At 34.8% G+C, this 19677-nt stretch overlaps 1 protein-coding gene across 1 annotated transcript; it reads left to right on the forward strand.

Annotated features, from left to right (window-relative positions):
• Window positions 1-1138: 1138 nt before the first annotated feature.
• Window positions 1139-4487, forward strand: LOC138348924 (uncharacterized). Its single transcript, XM_069298525.1, has 4 exons — window positions 1139-2371; window positions 3017-3341; window positions 4061-4238; window positions 4304-4487. Exons 1-4 carry the CDS (start codon window positions 1139-1141, stop codon window positions 4485-4487), a joined length of 1920 nt encoding a protein of 639 aa, XP_069154626.1.
• Window positions 4488-19677: the final 15190 nt, after the last annotated feature.

The following is a 19677-nucleotide window of genomic DNA, read 5'->3' on the forward strand; positions in this document are numbered from 1 at the left end:
GACGTCAAATATCATCTTATGGGTAAGACGTTGGGTTCAAGTCCCAACATTATATAAAGACGATGTAACAATGATTAAGCAAATTGATATGCTCTTGATAAATGTCATGAAATTTGTCCAATTGATTTGCTCCATTCTTTTATGTGAATGTAGTAGCAGGACATAATATGTCTGAAAATGACAAGTGGTTAAATGTATGAATATGAGTAAAAGGGAGAACATTTTGGGTTCTTAAGATGGTCCTTCAAGTGTGTTAGAATCTGATAATTCTACAAACAGAGAAGACTAATGTTTTGATGATAGACAAGAAAGGTAAATATATGTGTTAAAAAGGTTTGCCAGATTCATCGGCACAATTTTCACAAGATTGCCAAATTGATTGCCGATTTTGTCGCAACAAAGAAGCCACCTAAAACGTGTACAAGAACTAAAGAATGATGAAAATATAAGTTGAGACAAATAAGGAAACCTTAATATATTAAATAATAAAGTTGTATAGAAAAAGGATTATACAATAAAAAGGAAAATCAGTACTCCTTGTTCAACCATGATTACAATTCCTTTACCTTAATTAATAAGGATTCAAGGCTGCAGGAATATCTATAAGAAGAGGACAAACGTAGATGAGAAGATCACGACTTCACATAGAGAGAAAAGTGAGAATTATTCATCAAGTAGAAGTCTTCAAGATCGATAGGTTTGCTAAGTTCAAGAAGTTCTTGAGTTAGAAAGTCTTGAACGTGTAAAACAATTTTATTGTTTCGTTCTTGAGTGCTAGTTACGATTCTTTGTACAAGAAGTGGGTTTGGCTTCTTGTAGAGTTGAGTTTCAGTGAGGTTTGTAACAAAAGGTGGGTTTGACCTTTTGGAGAGTAGAAGTAATCGATTATAGCCAATCTAGAGTGGTAGTAGTGGTATGACTTTTTTTTATTATTGAGTTGAAATCACAAAATCTTATAGTTCAATTAATAAAACGAGGTTTTTCCTTCCTTGAGTGAGGAAGATTTTTAATTTAACAAGTGTTTGTGTTTTGACTTAAAAGCAACTTACAAGAACCTGGTTCTTTTTATAGGGGATAGGTTTCTTCAATTGGTAGAGCATGTCTTTTCGATAAAAGATTCACACCTTGAAAAGACTCAATGGTAGCACCACCTACCCCACAAGAGGGAGCTTCAAAAACACGACCACCACTATTCAATGGCAAATACTATGGATGGTGGAAAAATCGTATGATGGACCATCTTATTGGCGAAAACCCTAATCTATGGGTAGTAATTCTAGATGGACCAACTATACCTATGAAAACTGCAACTGATGGAATCACCAAAATCCCAAAGGAAAGAAAAAAATGGAATGTTGAAGACAAGCTTGCAATCCAAAACAATGCCAAAGCCAAGAAGATTTTGATCTGTGGCATAGGACCAGACGAATACAATCGAATCTCGTCTTGTCAAGATGCCAAAACCATATGGGAAACACTACAAATCGCTCATGAAGGAACAACGCAAGTCAAGAAGTCCAAAATTGATAACTTGAACAGACCATATGAGCTGTTCAGTATGGCAGAAGGGGAGACCATACAAGACATGCACACCAGGTTCACTTTAATCATCAATGAGATGTACTCCTTAGGAGAGGTAGTTCCTAATGGAAAGACAGTAAGGAAACTCTTCAGTGTCCTTCCTGAAACTTGGGAAAGCGAAGTCGAGGCTATCACTGAAGCTCGCGACCTAGATTCATTGGCCATGGATGAATTAATTGGTAATCTCATCACATATGAACTCAAGAAAAACCAAGAAAAGGAAATTGGAGGAAAAAGGAAGGAAAGGAACCTGTTTTTAAAGGCTACTGCATCACATGATTTTGAGGATGAAAATATTGCTCTTATAACCAAAAGGTTCACCAGAATGCTAAAGAGAGGACATGCTTTTCAAAAGAAAACTCCTCAAAAATCATCGGAAAACACTAAAGACCAGGTTTGTCATAAGTGTGGAAGCCCGGATCACTTCATCAAATTCTGTCCACTTTGGGCTTTAGAGCAGAAAAAGGCAAATTCTGAGAAGGGCAAAGACATCAAGAAAGATAAGTTTGTTCCCTCAAATAGAAGAATGACAACTCAAGAGGCAGATATCTCAATGAAAAGGGCCTTTACAACAATGGGAAATTTATCTGATGAAGAATCTGAGGATGATGAGACAGAAAACAAGTCCCTTCTTGCACTAGAACAAGAAGATGATTATGACTTTCTTGCTCTTGTAGCAATGGAAACCAAGGAAGAAAAGGAAACATGCAGATCACAAGAAACTATACTAGCACTCATGGCTGGATCAGATTCTGAAGAGGACAAAGAAGAAGAAGATATGAATGAAAAGGTTATTCTTCATTACATACAAGACAATCTGAAGTCATACTCAAAAAGGGAGCTAGAATCTTTACTCTACACTCTCATTGATGTATATAAAACCATATACTCAAAAAGGGAATTGATAATGGAAGACTATGCATCACTAAGAGAAGAAAACAAGAATCTTGAAAAATAAAATCTTCATCTTTTATCCAAGAATACTGAACTAAGTAAAAACTTAGACTTGGTAACTAAAAGGAATCAAGCACTCACCAAAGATCTTCTTGTGACTACTGAAGCTGAAAATGGAATGACATGGACCAGGTCATCCATATTGCTTGACAACATTCACAAGAATCGTAAATTTGAAAGACATGGGATAGGTTTTGATAGAACTAGCTCTCAAGTAAAAAATTCCAGCATAGATTGTCTATGCATGCACTGGGTTGGTAGGGCATAAAAGTCATGATTGTCAAAGAAAACAAATTGCTCATAACAAAAACATGAAATCTTTGAGAAAACCTCATCATGAGAAAACCAATGAGCAAAAACAAATTCCCACAGTCAAATCTCTTCCTAGATGGGCAAGAAAAAATCTTATTCATCCATTCTCTAAGCATAAATCAAAGTGGATTTGGGTACAAAAATCTAACCCCCAAAATTAAAACTGCAGGGATCAGTTAGAAGGAAGCAACAACAATGGTACTTTGATAGTGCGTGTTCCAGACATATGACTGGAGATAAAAGAAGCTTCCTCTCACTCAAGAACATCAAAGGAGGAAACGTTGCCTTTGGTAATGGAAAAAGTGGGGAAATTCAGGGAATTGGAAAGGTTGGATCAATGGATACTCCTGCAATTGAGAACATATACTATGTGAATGGCCTACAACATAATCTATTGAGCGTATCCAAAATATGTGATAAGGGAAACAATGTTCTCTTTACAGAAAAGGAATGCAGAGTAACAAATTCAGTGACTAGGAACCTGGTTCCACTAGGTAAGAGACATAAGAATGTTTACAAAGCTAAGATTATTGATTCAAAGGAAGATACTCTTAAATGTCTAAGTGCAGTCTCTGATTGCTCCATACTCTGGCACAAAAGAATGGGACACATTAGCATGAAAACAATAAATAAACTCATATCTAAAGACCTGGTTAGGGGACTGCCAACCAAAAGTTTCAGGGACAAGCAAGTATGTGGAACCTGTATTCAATGAAAACAGGTTAGATCATCCTTCAAACCAAAGTTGACAGTGAGTACTACCAAGCCACTAGAATTGCTCCACATGGATTTGTATGGACCAATGCGTGTACAAAGCAGGGGTGGAAAAAGATACGTGTTTGTAATAGTTGATGACTACTCAAGATTCACTTGGACATTTTTTCTTGCAACAAAAGATGATACATTCACTATGTTTGAAATCTTTGCAAAGCTGGTTCAGAAAAAATTCAACAAAGAAATAATTAGCATCAGATCTTATCATGGGCTGGAGTTTGAGAACTCACAATTCCTACAATTTTGTACTACAAATGGGATTGAGTTTAACTTCTCAGCACCTAGATACCACAACAAAATGGTGTAGTTGAGAGGAAAAATAGAACACTGGAAGATATTGCAAGAACAATGTTAATCTCAAGCAAACTTCCAAAATTCTATTCGGCTGAAGCAGTAAACACAGGATGCTATCTAATAAAATGATGTTTCATCAGATCAGTGTTAAACAAAACACCATATGAGCTGCTAAAAGGAATAAAACCAAATTTAGCACATCTTAGGGCCTTTGGGTGTGTATGCTTTATACACAACAATGAGAAGGACAATTTGGGAAAATTTGATGCCAAGAGTGATGAAGAATTTTTCTGGGATATTCATCACAAAGCAAAGCCTACAAGGTACTGAATAAAAGAACAAACCGTGTAGAAGAAAGTGTTCATGTTGTCTTTAATGAAAATAACAGTGAAGTTGAAGGAAATTCAGAGGATGAACAGAATGAGGGAACCTCTTCTAAGCCATCAGAACCAAAAATATGGAGAGAAGAATCCATACCCTCTCATAAAATACCTGAAATAGGAGATAAGTCTACTAATGAAACTGGTTCTTCTGCACCTCAAGAGCTAGTAAACATCCCAACTCACAGTTGAAAACATCAAAGCTCTCACCCTTTACAAAACTTTCTTACTTCTCTTAACTCATGCATCTCTACAAGATCCAAATTACGTAGAATGTGTGCCTTCTCTGCCTATGTATCCCTGATTGAGCCAAAAAATATAAAGGAAGAACTGTTAGACTCTTATTGGATTAGTGCTATGCAAGAAGAACTTAATCAGTTTGAAAAAAGCAGAGTATGTAACCTGGTTCCAAAACCCCAAAACAAAACTGTAATAGGAATGAGGTGGGTGTTCAGAAATAAGCTCGATGAACAAGGTCAAATCGTACGCAACAAAGGTAGGCTGGTTGTACAGGGATACAACTAAGAAGAAGGTATAGACTACGATGAAACCTTTGCACCAGTAGCAAGAATTGAGGCAATCAGAATATTGTCGCATATGCTGCTCACATGGAGTTTAAAATCTACCAAATGGACGTCAAAAGTGCCTTCTTAAATGGTTATCTGCAAGAAGAGGTGTATGTGAAACAACCCCCAGGTTTTGAAATACCATGTATCCTGATCATGTAAATAAACTAGACAAAGCACTCTATGGGCAAAAACAAGAACCTAGAGCATGGTATGATCGATTGTCCACTTTTCTTCTCACACATGGACACACAAGAGGAAAAATTGATAATACACTGTTTCTTCGAAAACAAGGTGAAGATCTGTTCATAGTCCAAGTATTTGTAGATGATATCATATTTGGAGGAACCAATAACTCACTGGGAGTAGAATTTGCTCAACTAATGAATAGTGAATTTGAGATGAGTATGATGGGAGAGCTAAACTTCTTTCTAAGACTCCAAATTAAGCAAACTCCAGTTGGAACATCTATTCATCAACAAAAGTATATCAAGGAATTACTGAAGAAGTATGATATGAATAAAGGTAAGTCAAATGACACACCCATTGGGACAACAACAAAGCTTGATAAAGATGAACCAGGTTCACCAGTAAATGACACTAAATATAGAGGTATAATTGGATCACTCCTATACCTTACTTCCAGTAGACCTGATATAGTGTTCAGTGCTGGTCTTTGTGTACGGTTTTAGTCCTATCCCAAGGAATCACATCTAAAAACTGTCAAAAGAATCTTGAGTTATTTAAAAGGCACAATGAACCTGGTTCTCTGGTATCCAACTGGTGACTCTTTTGATTTAAATGGATTTGTTGACGCGGATTATGCAGGACATATGGTTGATAGAAAAAGTACCTCTGGGATGGCACACTTTTTAGGACCATGTTTAATATCTTGGGCAACTAGAAAACAAAATTCAGTTGCTCTATCTACTGCGGAGGCTGAGTATGTAGCAGCTGCTTCATGTTGTGCCAAACATCTTTGGATAAAACAGCAGCTTAAAGATTTTGGCATAGAAACAGGTTGTATTCCTATTCTTTGTGGTAATACAAGTGTTATGAACATTGACAAAAACCCAGTTCAACACAAATGCACCAATTACATAGATGTTAGACATCACTTCCTTTATGATAATGTTGAAAAAGGAACATAGTAATGAAGTTCTGCAAAACTGAGGATCAAGTTGCTGATATTTTCACCAAGGCACTAGTAAGAGAATCATTTTAGAAAAATAGACTTGAGTTAGGGCTCATATTTTTAGATTAAATTCTGTCCAACCAATATCTAAGGAGATATGAACCAGGTTCAGTCAAGTTGGGTTTACAACTGCTTTACACTAGCAATCAAAACTATAAAAAAAGAAGGGAAAAACAATTTCGTTTTTTCTCTCCTATGTCAGTCTTTGAAAAGCAGGTGCAACCGTCAAAGCACACATCTCCTCGGTGTCAATCCCCCATAATTAATCAAACCCCTCGAATACAACATCAAAATCGTTCCCAATAAAGCACTCTCTCTAAAAAAGCAACCAACTCTTTCTCATCTTCATTTTTCAGAAAAATCCTCTCCGTCACCATGATTAATCCACTCGTTTCTTACTCAGATGACGAAAATTCATATGACAGTGCATCTTCTTAGGGGGGAAGAGAACCCCGTCATTGATACTGTGCTTAATCAAGGTGAAGAAAGCCAACTCCCAACCAAAAAATCTACATCCTCACCCAAATCAGATCCGTCTACATCTCCACCACCAACAGTTACATCTCCACCATCACTAGTTAAAGAAACATCTCCACCTCCAGTTGCAGAGTCTCCACCACCACACGTCATAGAATCACCATCACCACCAGTTCAAGAAACCCCATTACCACCAAACCCAGAAACTCCCATAACCACTATCCCAAAAAACCCCTCTTCTTCCCCATCTCACAAAACCAATCCTCAAAATCCACCACCATCTCCACATTCTCTAAATAATGATGAGATCCTTCTGAGCACACTTCATCCTAAAAAACCAAGACGGCCAAGAAAACACATCGTAGTCAAACAGGTTCGTCCACACAGGCCAGTAACTATAAGTGCGAATGTAGTCAAACCAACTGATGGTGCAACATCTAGTGTGAAGCGTCATCATCTGGGTAAGTCTCCTGTTCACTCATCCGTTTCTCCAATGATTCTTGATTCTGAAATTGATGATGTCTCTGAGGGTAAACATTCTGAAACCCCTCAGTCAAAATCAAAATCTGCAAAAAGAAATGTGGATAAATTTCTCAAAGTGGGAAAGAAAAAGTATTTTCAAACCAAAACAGTGCTTAGGGGTAGAACCTTTCACACTGATATACTATCAATGGACATAGTCAAGCAGGTTTGTGAGTTACTAAGGTTTCAGGGGTGGGAGGAGTTATTTCTTTAACCTAATCTGATTTATGAACAAGAAGTGGTAGATTTCTATAAAAATTTGGTAATCTTGGAAGGAGATGTGATATCATCTAATGTGAAGGGAGTTGACATTGTTTTTGATGCAACTAAACATGGCGAAATCTAGCATTTACCATTTGTGGGTATTAACGAGTATCATTGGGATTTTAATGAGCATTCTAGCGTGCCAGCTAAATTCTCTCAAGGTAGAGTCAATTCTAGGGCACAGACTGTTTTAAAAGGCATTATGAGATCATTGCATAAGCTTCTTTTTGAGATAGTACATAAGGTGATACTTCCTAGAGGTCACCAACGTCACATTTCCTCCATAAGGGACATGGGACTTATGAATGCTCTTGAGTGGAAAGATTGCATTGACTGGACCACACTGATCATCAAACATTTTGCTAGAATTCTTGATCCTAAACTAGGTTCTCATCAATGAGCGTTTGGAAATCTGTTAACTAGAGTATTTGATGCATTTGAAGTACCATTGGGAGAAGGCAGAATTTTACCTCGTGCAGATATGTTTACTCTAACCATTCTTGCTGATTGTGGCATTCCCATGGAGTCGGAGCAGGTTGCTAATGCTTCTCCACGTACATCTGGTCCTGTTGCTCAGTTACTCAGAGAACTCAAAGTGGCAGAAGAAAAATATGCCACTCTTGAATCGGAAAACCATAATTTACGTGCTGAACTTAATACATCAAATGTTGAGATTCACAGGTTGAAAGATCAGTTAATGCAGCAGCAGCTTGCTAACAATGCAAGAGTTGACAGAGTTCTGGATATGCTTGCTTCTGCCTCCACCAAAACTAGTCAATCTTCAAGTTAAAAAGCTTCTTGTTTGCAGCTGGTTATTTTGATCATTAACTCTGTGTTGTTAATCTTCTTTGTGTTGCCAGAAAACTTTTTTTTGCTCAACTGGCTGAGCTTCACTTATTGATGTGGTTGTTTTCTGGTTTTGATTAGCTATTATTGGACTCTTTTTGATTTGTCAAAAAGGGGAAGATATTATATTTGCATTATACAGGTTTGTCTTCATCAAAAAGGGGGAATATGTTAGAATCTAATAATTCTACAAACAGAGAAAACTAAAGTTTTGATGATAGACAAGAAATGCAAATATATGTGTTAAAAAGGTTTTCCATATTCATCGCCAAAATTGTCGCAAGATTTCCATATTGATTGCCGATTTTGTCGCAACAAAGAAGCCACCTAAAACGTGTACAAGAACTAAAGAATGATGAAAATACAAGTTGAGACAAATAAGGAAACCTTAATATATTAAATAAGGAAGTTGTATAGAAAAAGGATTGTACAATTAAAAGGAAAATCAGTACTCCTTGTTCAACCATGATTACAATTCCCTTACCTAAATTAATAAGGATTCAAGGCAGCAGGAATATCTATAAGAAGAGGACAAACGCAGATGAGAAGATCACGACTTCACATAAAGAGAAAAGTGAGAAATATTCATCAAGTAGAAGTCTTCAAGATCGATAGGTTTGCTAAGTTCAAGAATTTCTTGAGTTAGAAAGTCTTGAACGTGTAAAACTATTTTCTTGTTTCTTTCTTGAGTGTTAGTTACGATTGTTTGTATAAGAAGTGGGTTTGGCTTCTTGTAGAGTTGAGTTTCAGTGAGGTTTGTAACAAAAGGTGGGTTTGACCTTTTGGAGAGTAGAAGTAATCGATTGTAGCCAATCGAGAGTGGTAGTAGTGGTAGGGCTTTTTGATTATTGAGTTGTAATAACAAAATCATATAGTTGAATTAATAAAACGTGGTTTTTCCTTCCTTGAGTGATGAAGGTTTTTAATTTAACAAGTGTTTGTGTTTTGACTTAAAAGCAACTTACAAGAACCTGGTTCTTGTTCTAGGGGCATATTAAGTTGGTGCAACCAAATTTAAAAGTTTTTTAAATCCTCCATCAAAATAAAAGAATACAAAGTAATAGTACATTTGGTACATTTGATCTCTTAAAGTGATATTGAGGTGAGTCACATAAATTTGATAAATGTGAAAGTATGACAATGAGTTTCTATTAAAAACTTATAGAGCTTGTTCAAATGGTTATGGATTCTTAAAGAAAATGTGACTTGTGTCTTATCGAAAAGAACATATCCATGAATAGTTGGATAAATGTCACATCTCGCCTTTACTGGAGGTTTGAGATATTGAAAATAAATAATTTGACATAAATGGTCATTTAGTACTACACAAATATTGTGATATGTTAAATTATGAACTATTGAAGGACAAAAGACAGAAATAGTTCAATCCTAATAAGATTTTGGTTATGACCAAACAAATTTGTCCTTGGTTGCCAAGAAATAAGTCTTCCATATGATAATTTAACCATGATAACAATAATAATATGCTCCTTGAAGGAGATGGTCCCCAGAAGAATAGTGTTGTGAAGTTTGCGGTAGTACACAAATCCGGAGAAATGAAATTGTTCATAATATTGAAGTTGTATTGAGTCTCAAAAGAAACTTTTTAAGTTTAAGAAGAATGAAAAACAAATATTATATTGAGACTATAAATTATGGGAAGATTTAATATCTTTAAATTACTACAATCAAAGTTGGTAATAAATATTTACGCCCAAGATTATCCATTCCCCCCCCCCCCCCCTTATTTGTTGTATACAAATACGGGCAGGGTAAAGGAATCACATGAAAAAGTAAACTAGTAGTTTACTTGTATAAATATAAGTTGGCATAATCGATTGGCCTTTATGATTCAAATGTGATGCAAAAGAAATCGAGAATTCAATAATAAAAGATTCCTCAAAATTCTCTTTTGTAGTTTGTTCTCGTGATAAAAATATGATTGTTCCAGCTAAGGTTGGGATTGTATCCCCTAAAATGATTGGAACATATAAAAAGGTGAATCTGCGCATGTTCACCTGCCATGTGGATTGTTTGCCATTATGATTTAATAGATGTATCTATGGTATGGTCACATGTGCATTTGTATGAACTTATAAATTGGTTTTTGTAAGGTTGTTTGCTCGAATTACTAAATTAAGAGCACAGTTCCAAACTATAAAGTCATGTTGATAATGCTGGTAGGTTTAGTAGAATTTGTATGCCTCCAATTATTGCTAGACCATTGATTATGAGAATAAATATTTCAAATAAAATTTGGTATGAGATGATTTTTTTAACATGTATGCATCAAGCCAACAGGTTCTCCCAACACAATTGGTTCAGGGTCACGAACCAAATAATTTTCATTTAAAAATTTAATGTGCGCACATATGATTTTATTGCTCCATGCACCAAGATGGTTCCCCAAATGAGGTTGAGGGTGAATGTTAGATTTCCTAATATTAGGGGGAGATATGTGTAGCAGCTAAAAATTATGTGAGGATTGAATTATCTTGATCCTCCTTAAAAAAATGTGAACTTGAAATTTAAAATATATGATTCATTTCCAAAATTTTGCAAGTAATTTGCTAGATGTAATTGCTGACCCAATATTTTAATTAAGCTGCAAATGCTCCAATAAGTAGTCCTTGAAGTCAGAGTCTATGGTACGCCGGAAGCGTGACAGTCCAATCGATTCCAAATGTGAAACTCCTTGATAAAGGAGAGGAAAAATTTATCAAATTAGTCATTACTTATGAGGCAAGTGCTTTGAAGAGTACTATGACATAACATTTCACAAAACCTTGGCAAAGGTTCAGGTACCTGAAAATGATGAGATCTCAATAAGTTATGTCGTATTGGAATTGAATCAAAATGACTGTGGACGGTATATATGATATGATTTATCACTTATGCTATAAATAGTTACAAGGATCTTAAATTTGAATATGTCATATAGTGTGAACAGATAAATGATTGTCACTATTCAAGTGTATTTTGTTTCACTTAGAAAAGTGATGCTTTTCAACATATAGTTCTTAGACCATAATATATGTCAGTAAGGATACAAATGAATCATTGTGCTAAAGTATAACCATAAGATATAAAATACGGTTCGTGCCTCGGGGCATAAAGAATTTTCGCTAGAAGTCCTCACATTACTTAATGGAGATATGTTCTCCAATGGTAAATGCAATGAGACTTGTTTTAGTCTGGCAATAGATGAAATACTCAATATGCATAATGAATGGTTATTACATCTAACTAGACGATGAAGGTTATATGAAAATCCTTAAAGGATTTAAAAAGTTTTAAAGCTATTCCATTGAGTACTCAATGACTTTAAGATTGTTTAACACAAAGAAAGAATCTTTTCAACCTCATGAAAGTGATTAAAAATGTTATGTATTAGTGCAATTACTGCACTTACAAATTGCTGGTTATGCAAATACTAGAAGATGTGTGACTTTCTTTGAGAAGAAAAGACGAGTTTCAAAAAAATTGATGAATCTCTCATGAGTCCGAAATAATTTGATTATCTAGATGCAAAATATTTATTTGATCTACATAAAGCTCGACCGCAAATGAGCTATTTGCCTACATATGGAGACACAACAATATCTAGCCATTCAACTAACATTGGTAACCACATCTTCAAATTATATTGATCAATAGGTAAGTCATGGGTGTGTTTGGTTGGAATCATGATCTGTCATACTCAACCAATATATGATTTTCTTTTGGCAAAGGATATTCCAGCCACTATATACGAAAATAATATTAAAGGGAGGATATAATCAAATGACATAGGACAAAGAATATTCCACCAAAAGTATTTTTCACACGTGATCTTTGTCCTCTCTCTCTTCTCCCTCCTCTCTCTCCAAGCTTACTCGCCTCTCTCCTCCCTATAACATGTAGCTACGAATTGTTATTATCAAATTATAGTTATGGAGAGTAATTAAGCTATTTGAGTGACTATATGTGAAATTTCTCATTAAAGTAAGTAGAGAAACTTTTTATCTGGTACCCACATTGAAGTCCGACTAATCCAAATTTCCGTCATGCCTGTAAACAGGTGTGCTAGAACAAAATATTTAATTTTCCAAACGATAGTAATTTAGAGAAATTAAAATAATATTTCAGTAAGTACTCTTTGTGAAATTGAACTTCAACATTCAATTTGAAATGGTTATAGAGGATAATAAAGGTTCCTCTTGTATTCAGTTAAAAATGTTTATATGTGGAATAATGTATGATTATTTATTTTATTGGGTGAACATTAATAAAGAAGATATATTAATTAAATTAATTATTATAAAAGAGCTTGTTTTTTTCTTTAAATATTCAATCACCCATTTTTCTTATCTTGTACTCTATTCATGTAATAATATAAAGGACAACTTTCACATATAGCAAACAAAATATTTATATTTCTATGCTATAAAAAAGTTTGCATTATTGCGCTCCATAGCAAACATAAAACTGTATAATTCGCTATACATATATAATTGTATAATTCGCTGGCCTATTTCGCTGCAATTGTATAATTCGCTATCCTATTTCACTGCAATTGTATAATGCACAATTGTATAATTCGCTACCTATTTCGCTGAAATATTTTTATAAAATTTGCTTTGCATACAATTGAATCGAATTAAAATGTATGTACGGATAAGGGCCTAAAATTCCCTTAAAGTATTTAAAATGGTACAAAAATACCCTTCATCCACCTATTGGCTCCAAAATGTCCTTTTCATCCACCTATTGGCTCAAAAATACCCTTGTCATCCACCTTTGTGTTCAAAATTGACCACTTTTTTAATTGTTTTAAAATTAAACTCTTTAAATATTTTTTAAAATACTTGGAGTTCAATTATTGATTATAATTATAATTTATTAATATAATTTATAAACCAAACCACTGCACACTCATTACTAACTAAACCTCACCCAATTAATAATCCAATTATAATATCAAAATCGTCATAAACACTACTAAAACACGATGAAATTATAGATTTCTGAAAATGACATTCAAAATTATTCGAGTTCGAATCGGAGCCCCAATTAAATTTAGGTTGAGCAGCTTATTTAGGAGGACACTTTCTTTCAAAATAGAATTAGAAATTTATGATTAAAGGTAAAGAAGTAATACATCCCGAATTGATTCGTGCACTTTTTTTAAAGATAATTTTATAAATATTTATGATTTGTTTTAAAACTTTAATATATTATTTTGAAAAAAAGTTACCTATGAAGTAACATCACATAATTGAGACGTAAGAATAATTAAGATAAACATACTCAGACTTTTAAGTTTATTGGTGATTTTTATTTAGCCACTTGAATGTATGATAATTTACTTCTATAATTTTTAAAAACACTCAATTGGCAGTAGCTTGATTAATAATGTGACAGGTTCATTAATTTAGAGGAATTTATTTATTAATGGGTGGGTAGTGGATTGATTTTAGAAATTATACTAATAAGTTAAATTATAACATATAGTTGAGCACCACGTATTTTAAAAAATATTTAAATAGTTTAAATATAAAACCGTTAAATAAGTGGTCAATTTTGAACCAAAAGGTGGATGACAAGGGTATTTTGGACCCAATAGGTGGGTGGGAAGGGTATTTTGGAGCCAATAGGTGGATGGAGGGTAATTTTGTACCATTTCCAATACTTTGAGGATATTTTAGGCCCTTTTCCGATGTATGTATATTGGATAATTATAAGTGTATAGCAAGAAAATATATGTTTTTCTCTCGCTTTATAAAAAAACAGAAACACAATATATACACTTCTATTGTATAAAGCGAGAGAAAATTATATTTCACTGCAATTGTATAATTCACAATTGTATGATTTGTTGGCCTTTTTCGCTTGAATATTTGTATAAAATTTGTATTTTTCTACAATTGAATTGAAGTAAAATTTTTGTAAATTGTATAATTAAGTGTATAACACGAAGATATATGTTTTTGCATGTGTATATACAATTTTCTCTCGATTTATACAAAATAGAAACATAATTTATACACTTCTGTGTATAAAGCGAGAGAGGCGAGCAGAGGGAGAGTGAAGAGCAAGAATGGGAGAGTGGCGAGTGAGATTTTTGGGAGAGAGGCGACTGAAAAACTTTGGCTAACGTTTGCTATGGAGCACAATTAAATCAAATCGTAGCTACTCTATTTATTTTAGGTTATTAGTTTGCTATTATATACAATTATCCCTAATAGAAATTCTCACATCAAGAACATCTATCCTCAAATTATCAAGTCTAAGAGTACTTAAGAAACCAAAATAAGTAAAAATATGGTCCATGTTCGAAATTCAAAGACATCAAGACGTTAATGAGAGAATCCAGCATGAGCTAGAAATAATAGCTCACCCTGAACTCTGATGTGCTGGAGGCTGACTAGAGCTGAGGGCGAGTCGAAGTCGATGGTAAACTTGCTGCATTCCACAAAAGAACAAAGAATAAAATACAAGTAGGGGTCAGTACAAGGAACACGTACTGAGTAGGTATCATCGGTCAACTCAAAATAGAAACCAATATACATTGAATAATAATATAAAATCAACTATAATACTTAACAAGTGGCAAAAAAAAAACACATGAACCATTGACAACAACACCATAATAGGTACACCATCAATCACAATATCAAGCACACCTATGAGGACTCATGCCTCCACACGACTCATGCCTCCACACCGTACTAATTCGGAAAATAGGATCTTTGAGATTGAGTATATTAAGTTAATTCAAGATTCCTTTTCTTTAATGTTATTGTGTCGGAACGTGACACTCCGGTCCCATATATTGTGTCGGAACGTGACACTCCGATCCCATAATACCGTGTCGGAACATGACACTCCGATCCAATTATCTCATTATTTTATTTCATCAAGCCTTTTTTATTCAAGGCGTCATTTTAATAGAGAAGTTTCAAGATTAGAAATTCATCACTCTCATAATTTTAGGCCAACCACAAACCACACAATCAAAACATACAACCACACAATCAAGTACATAGGTTACTTTACAATATCACTCAATACATATCAATCACTATTTAGAGTTTATCTATCACAAAGAAATAAACAATAACCTACCTCCACCGGAGAACCGAAGTCAAGCAACTACTTCTCCAGCGCTTTTCCTTTCCTTATTGCCTCTGAATCCTTCTAATCTATCAATTGTATAAATATATATACATAAGGTGTAAGTTGACAATCTCATAACACTCAAATTATTCTATGTTTAGCCTAGACCCAAAAATCCACCTAATTATATAATTAATTTCCTAAAGTTCAAATCTAAGGGTAGGTCTTAATTTCCCTAATTAAAATAATTTTAATGAATTTAAAATAATTCGATACACCTAATATATAATTATCTATCTCAATATAACAACACCTAGTTTATAAGATTAGAATAAAATATTGATAATAAAAGTTTGAAGCCACTGGTTGGAAAACCAGTGGCAGCCAACACTACTTTGTACACTTGCACGTGTACTTCACAACAAACAACAAAAATACTACAACAATTCCATGTTGCCTACTTAGTTCATATAAAATTCAACTAAAATCGTGGTCATATTTAAATCTTTCTTCTCTTTTCAGCATCATTAATTTTCGTCACTAGTACTTGTTTTCAATTTCTTTCAACCAACACACTATACTCTAATACAATTCTTATATGAATATGTTATAATATAGTATAATCTTTACCCCTACATGTTAATTTACATTTACTAATTCTTGATAATTTACTAGTTACTAATAATAATATGAATGGAACCGAAATCAGTCAGTACTGTAACTTATTCTCCCAACTACAATCCACTCTTAATTTAATAAACAATAATTTAATTAAACTAGCAAACCAGAAAGTTAACTATTGCCTCCTATTACTTTAGTTTTTCTTTAATTTCCCCACTAAATATATCATCATATGCATATATATACATATAACACCTATTCCTTTGATCCTTAACAATTCTTATCATTATCCTAAAGTGGGTCACTTGGAATATTTGTTCCCAATGCTTGTCAGTCCACGTAGCCAAAAGAAATCACAATTTCTATCAAAATTTCCAACCAATTATTCAATCTAAGGTGACAAAAATCAATACCCACGATTTTTCTTAAGGTTCAACGACAATTTATCCCTATATTACTATACTTGCAGTAGATAATTCTCTCACATCACGGCTCGGATAATAATCACAGTTCAACTACACATATAATACACGTAACAAGAAAATTTAAGAGAAATCTCACTTGAAATTGTATCTAGAGTTGGTTGTTCCTCAGTAGTGAAGCGCCTTTCCTTTTTTTTATTTGTTTATTTTCTTCCTTTCTATAGATCAGTTACTACCCTAATTATAATATAACCAATTATAAAAATAACAAAAGTGATCCACCTTACTTCTAATGTTACTTTTCTTAACCACCAACTAAATAAATTATTTATAACTACCCCACTAATTTCATAATTATTGTCATGAATAGTCCAAAACACCCATTACAAATCTATCGAAAAGTATTTCATCAAAGAATAAATTTTAGTGCTCAAAACAGCTGAAAGGGTTGTTACAGTAGATAACAATTTACCCATCGTTTGTCCTCGAATGATCATAGGAAGAAAGGTGAGGGCGAGAAAGAGTACCTGAATCTCTGAAAAGATGTGGATATCTTTCTTGCATATCAACCTCACTCTCCCAAGTGGACTCTTCAACTGGCCGATTCTTCCACTGAACCTTGATAGATGCAATCTCCTTCGACCTCAACTTGCGGACCTCCCTAACTAGAATAGAAAGAGGCTCCTCCTCATAAGACAGATTCTCATCAAGAAGAACTGAATCCTAACGAATAATGTAGTTTCCATCACCATGGTATTTTTTCAGCGTAGACACATGAAATACCGGGTGCACTCCTGACAGTCCTGGAGGCAAGGCTAATTCATAGGCCACCTCCCCCACGCGCTTGAGTACTTCAAATGGTCCAATATATCTCGGACTTAGCTTACCTCTCTTACCGAATCACATCACACGTTTCATGGGTGCAACCTTCAGCAAGACTTTATCACGCTCCATAAAATCCAAGTCTCTAACCTTTCGATCTGCATATTCCTTCTGCCTACTCTGAGCTTCTAAAAGCTTTTCTTGAATAAAATTCACATTCTCTAATGACTCCTTAAGAAGATCAGTACCCCAAGGTCTAACCTCAAATGCATCAAACCAACCAATGGGGGACTTACATCTCCTCCCATACAATGCTTCAAATGGAGCCATATCAATACTCGAGTGATAGCTATTGTTGTATGAAAATTCTGCTAAAGATAAAAATTTATCCCAATGACCACCAAATTCTATCACACATGCACAAAGCATATCCTCCAACACCTGAATCGTTCGCTTAGACTGACTATCGGTCTGAGGGTGAAATGCAGTACTAAGATCCAGCATAGTACCTAATTAGGCATGTAATGTTCTCCAAAACTTAGAAGTAAATTGCATACCTCTATCTGATATGATGGAAAGTGGAACTCCATGCAATCGAACAATTTCTGAGATATAGAGTTTGACTAACTTTTCTGAATTGTAAGTCATCTTGACCGGAATGAAGTGAGCAGACTTAGTTAACCTGTCAACAATTACCCAAATAGAATCAAACTTACCCAATGTCTTTGGAAGACCAACTATGAAATCCATTGCAATTCTTTCCCAGTTCCATTCAGTAATGGGCATTCTCTGAAGAGTCCCTCTAGGCCTCTGGTATTCATACTTTACCTGCTGACAAATCGGGCATTGGACAACAAAATCAACAATGTCACGCTTCATTCTACTCCACCAAAAATGTTGATTTAGATCACGATACATCTTGGTTGCACCAGGATGTATGGAATACCTCGAACTATGAGCCTCTGTAAGAATAGTGTGAGTCAAATCATAAACACCAGGCACACATACTCTTCCCTTAATTCTCAAGACGCCTTCCTCATCAATTATTGTCTCTTTATCCTCTCCTCACAATACCATATCTCGAATTTGGCTCAGCTTCTCATCAGGAAACTGTTTTCCCTTAATATTGTCATTAAAGGAAGATCTTGCCTCCACAGATGCCAAAAATCCTCCTTTCTCTAGTACTTCCAGCCTCATAAAGTCATTAGCCAGAGTCTGAACCTCTCTTTCCAATGGGCGTCTAGAAACCTCTAAGTTGGCTAAACTACCCATGCTCCCTTCTTTTCTACTTAAAGCATCTGCCACAACATTAGCTTTTCCTGGGTGATACAAAATAGTAATATCATAGTCTTTCAATAATTCCATCCACCTCCTCTGCCTCAAATTCAAATGTTTCTGAGTAAAGACATATTGTAAACTACGATGATCTGTATAAACTTCACACTTGACCCCATATAGATAATGTCTCCATTGTTTTAATGCAAATACAATGGCAGCCAACTCCAAATCATGGGTTGGATAGTTACGTTCATGCACTTTTAATTGCCTCAAAGCATAAGCAATTACATTCCTCTCCTGTATTAGCACTGCACCCAAACAAGAATAGGACGCATCACAATAAACAATAAAATTCTTACCTTCCACTTGCAAGGTAAGCATTGGTGCAGTAGTCAACAAGGTCTTGAGTTTCTGAAAGCTTTCTTCACATTCGTCCGACCATACAAATGGAACATTCTGCTTAGTCAAATTTGTCAGCTGGGAAGCAATAGAAGAAAATCCCTTGACAAATCGACTGTAGTAGCTAGCTAAACCAACAAAATTCCTTACCGCTGAAACATTAGTAGGTCTTACCCAACTCTTTAGTGCTTCAATCTTAGAAGGATCCACCATAACTCCATCCTTAGAAACCACGTGCCCCCAAAAGGACACTGAATCTAGCCAAAACTCACACTTGGAGAATTTGACATAAAGCGTTTTCTCCCTTAACAGCTCCAATACAATTCTCAAATGCTCATTATGTTCTTTCCTGCTCTTTGAGTATATCAGTATATCATAAATAAATACAATAACAAAGATATCCAGATATGGCTTAAAACTCCCATTCATTAGGCTCATGAAAGCAGCTGGGGCATTCGTAAGCCCAAAAGACATTACTAAGAATTCATAATGCCCATACCTGGTTCGAAAAGCAGTCTTTGGCACATGTGTCGCCCGTATTTTCAATTGATGATAACCGGATCTCAAATAATTTTTAGAGAATACACAAGCACCTTGTAACTTATCGAACAAATCATCAATGCGAGGAATGAGATACTTCTTCTTAATAGTTACCTTATTCAGCTGCCTGTAGTCTATGCACATCCGAAATCTTCCATCTTTCTTCTTCACAAATAAAACAGGAGCACCCCAAGGGAATGCACTTGGTCTAATAAAACCTTTACCTAACAACTCCTGAAGTTGAGCCTTTAACTCTCTTAACTCAGCTTGAGCCATTCTATAAGGGAGAATAGAAATGGGGCGAGTACCCGGCTCCAGATCAATACAAAAAT

The sequence above is a fragment of the Solanum lycopersicum genome, chromosome 5 (genome assembly GCF_036512215.1).
Source record: "Solanum lycopersicum chromosome 5, SLM_r2.1".
Taxonomy (NCBI): Eukaryota; Viridiplantae; Streptophyta; class Magnoliopsida; order Solanales; family Solanaceae; genus Solanum; species Solanum lycopersicum.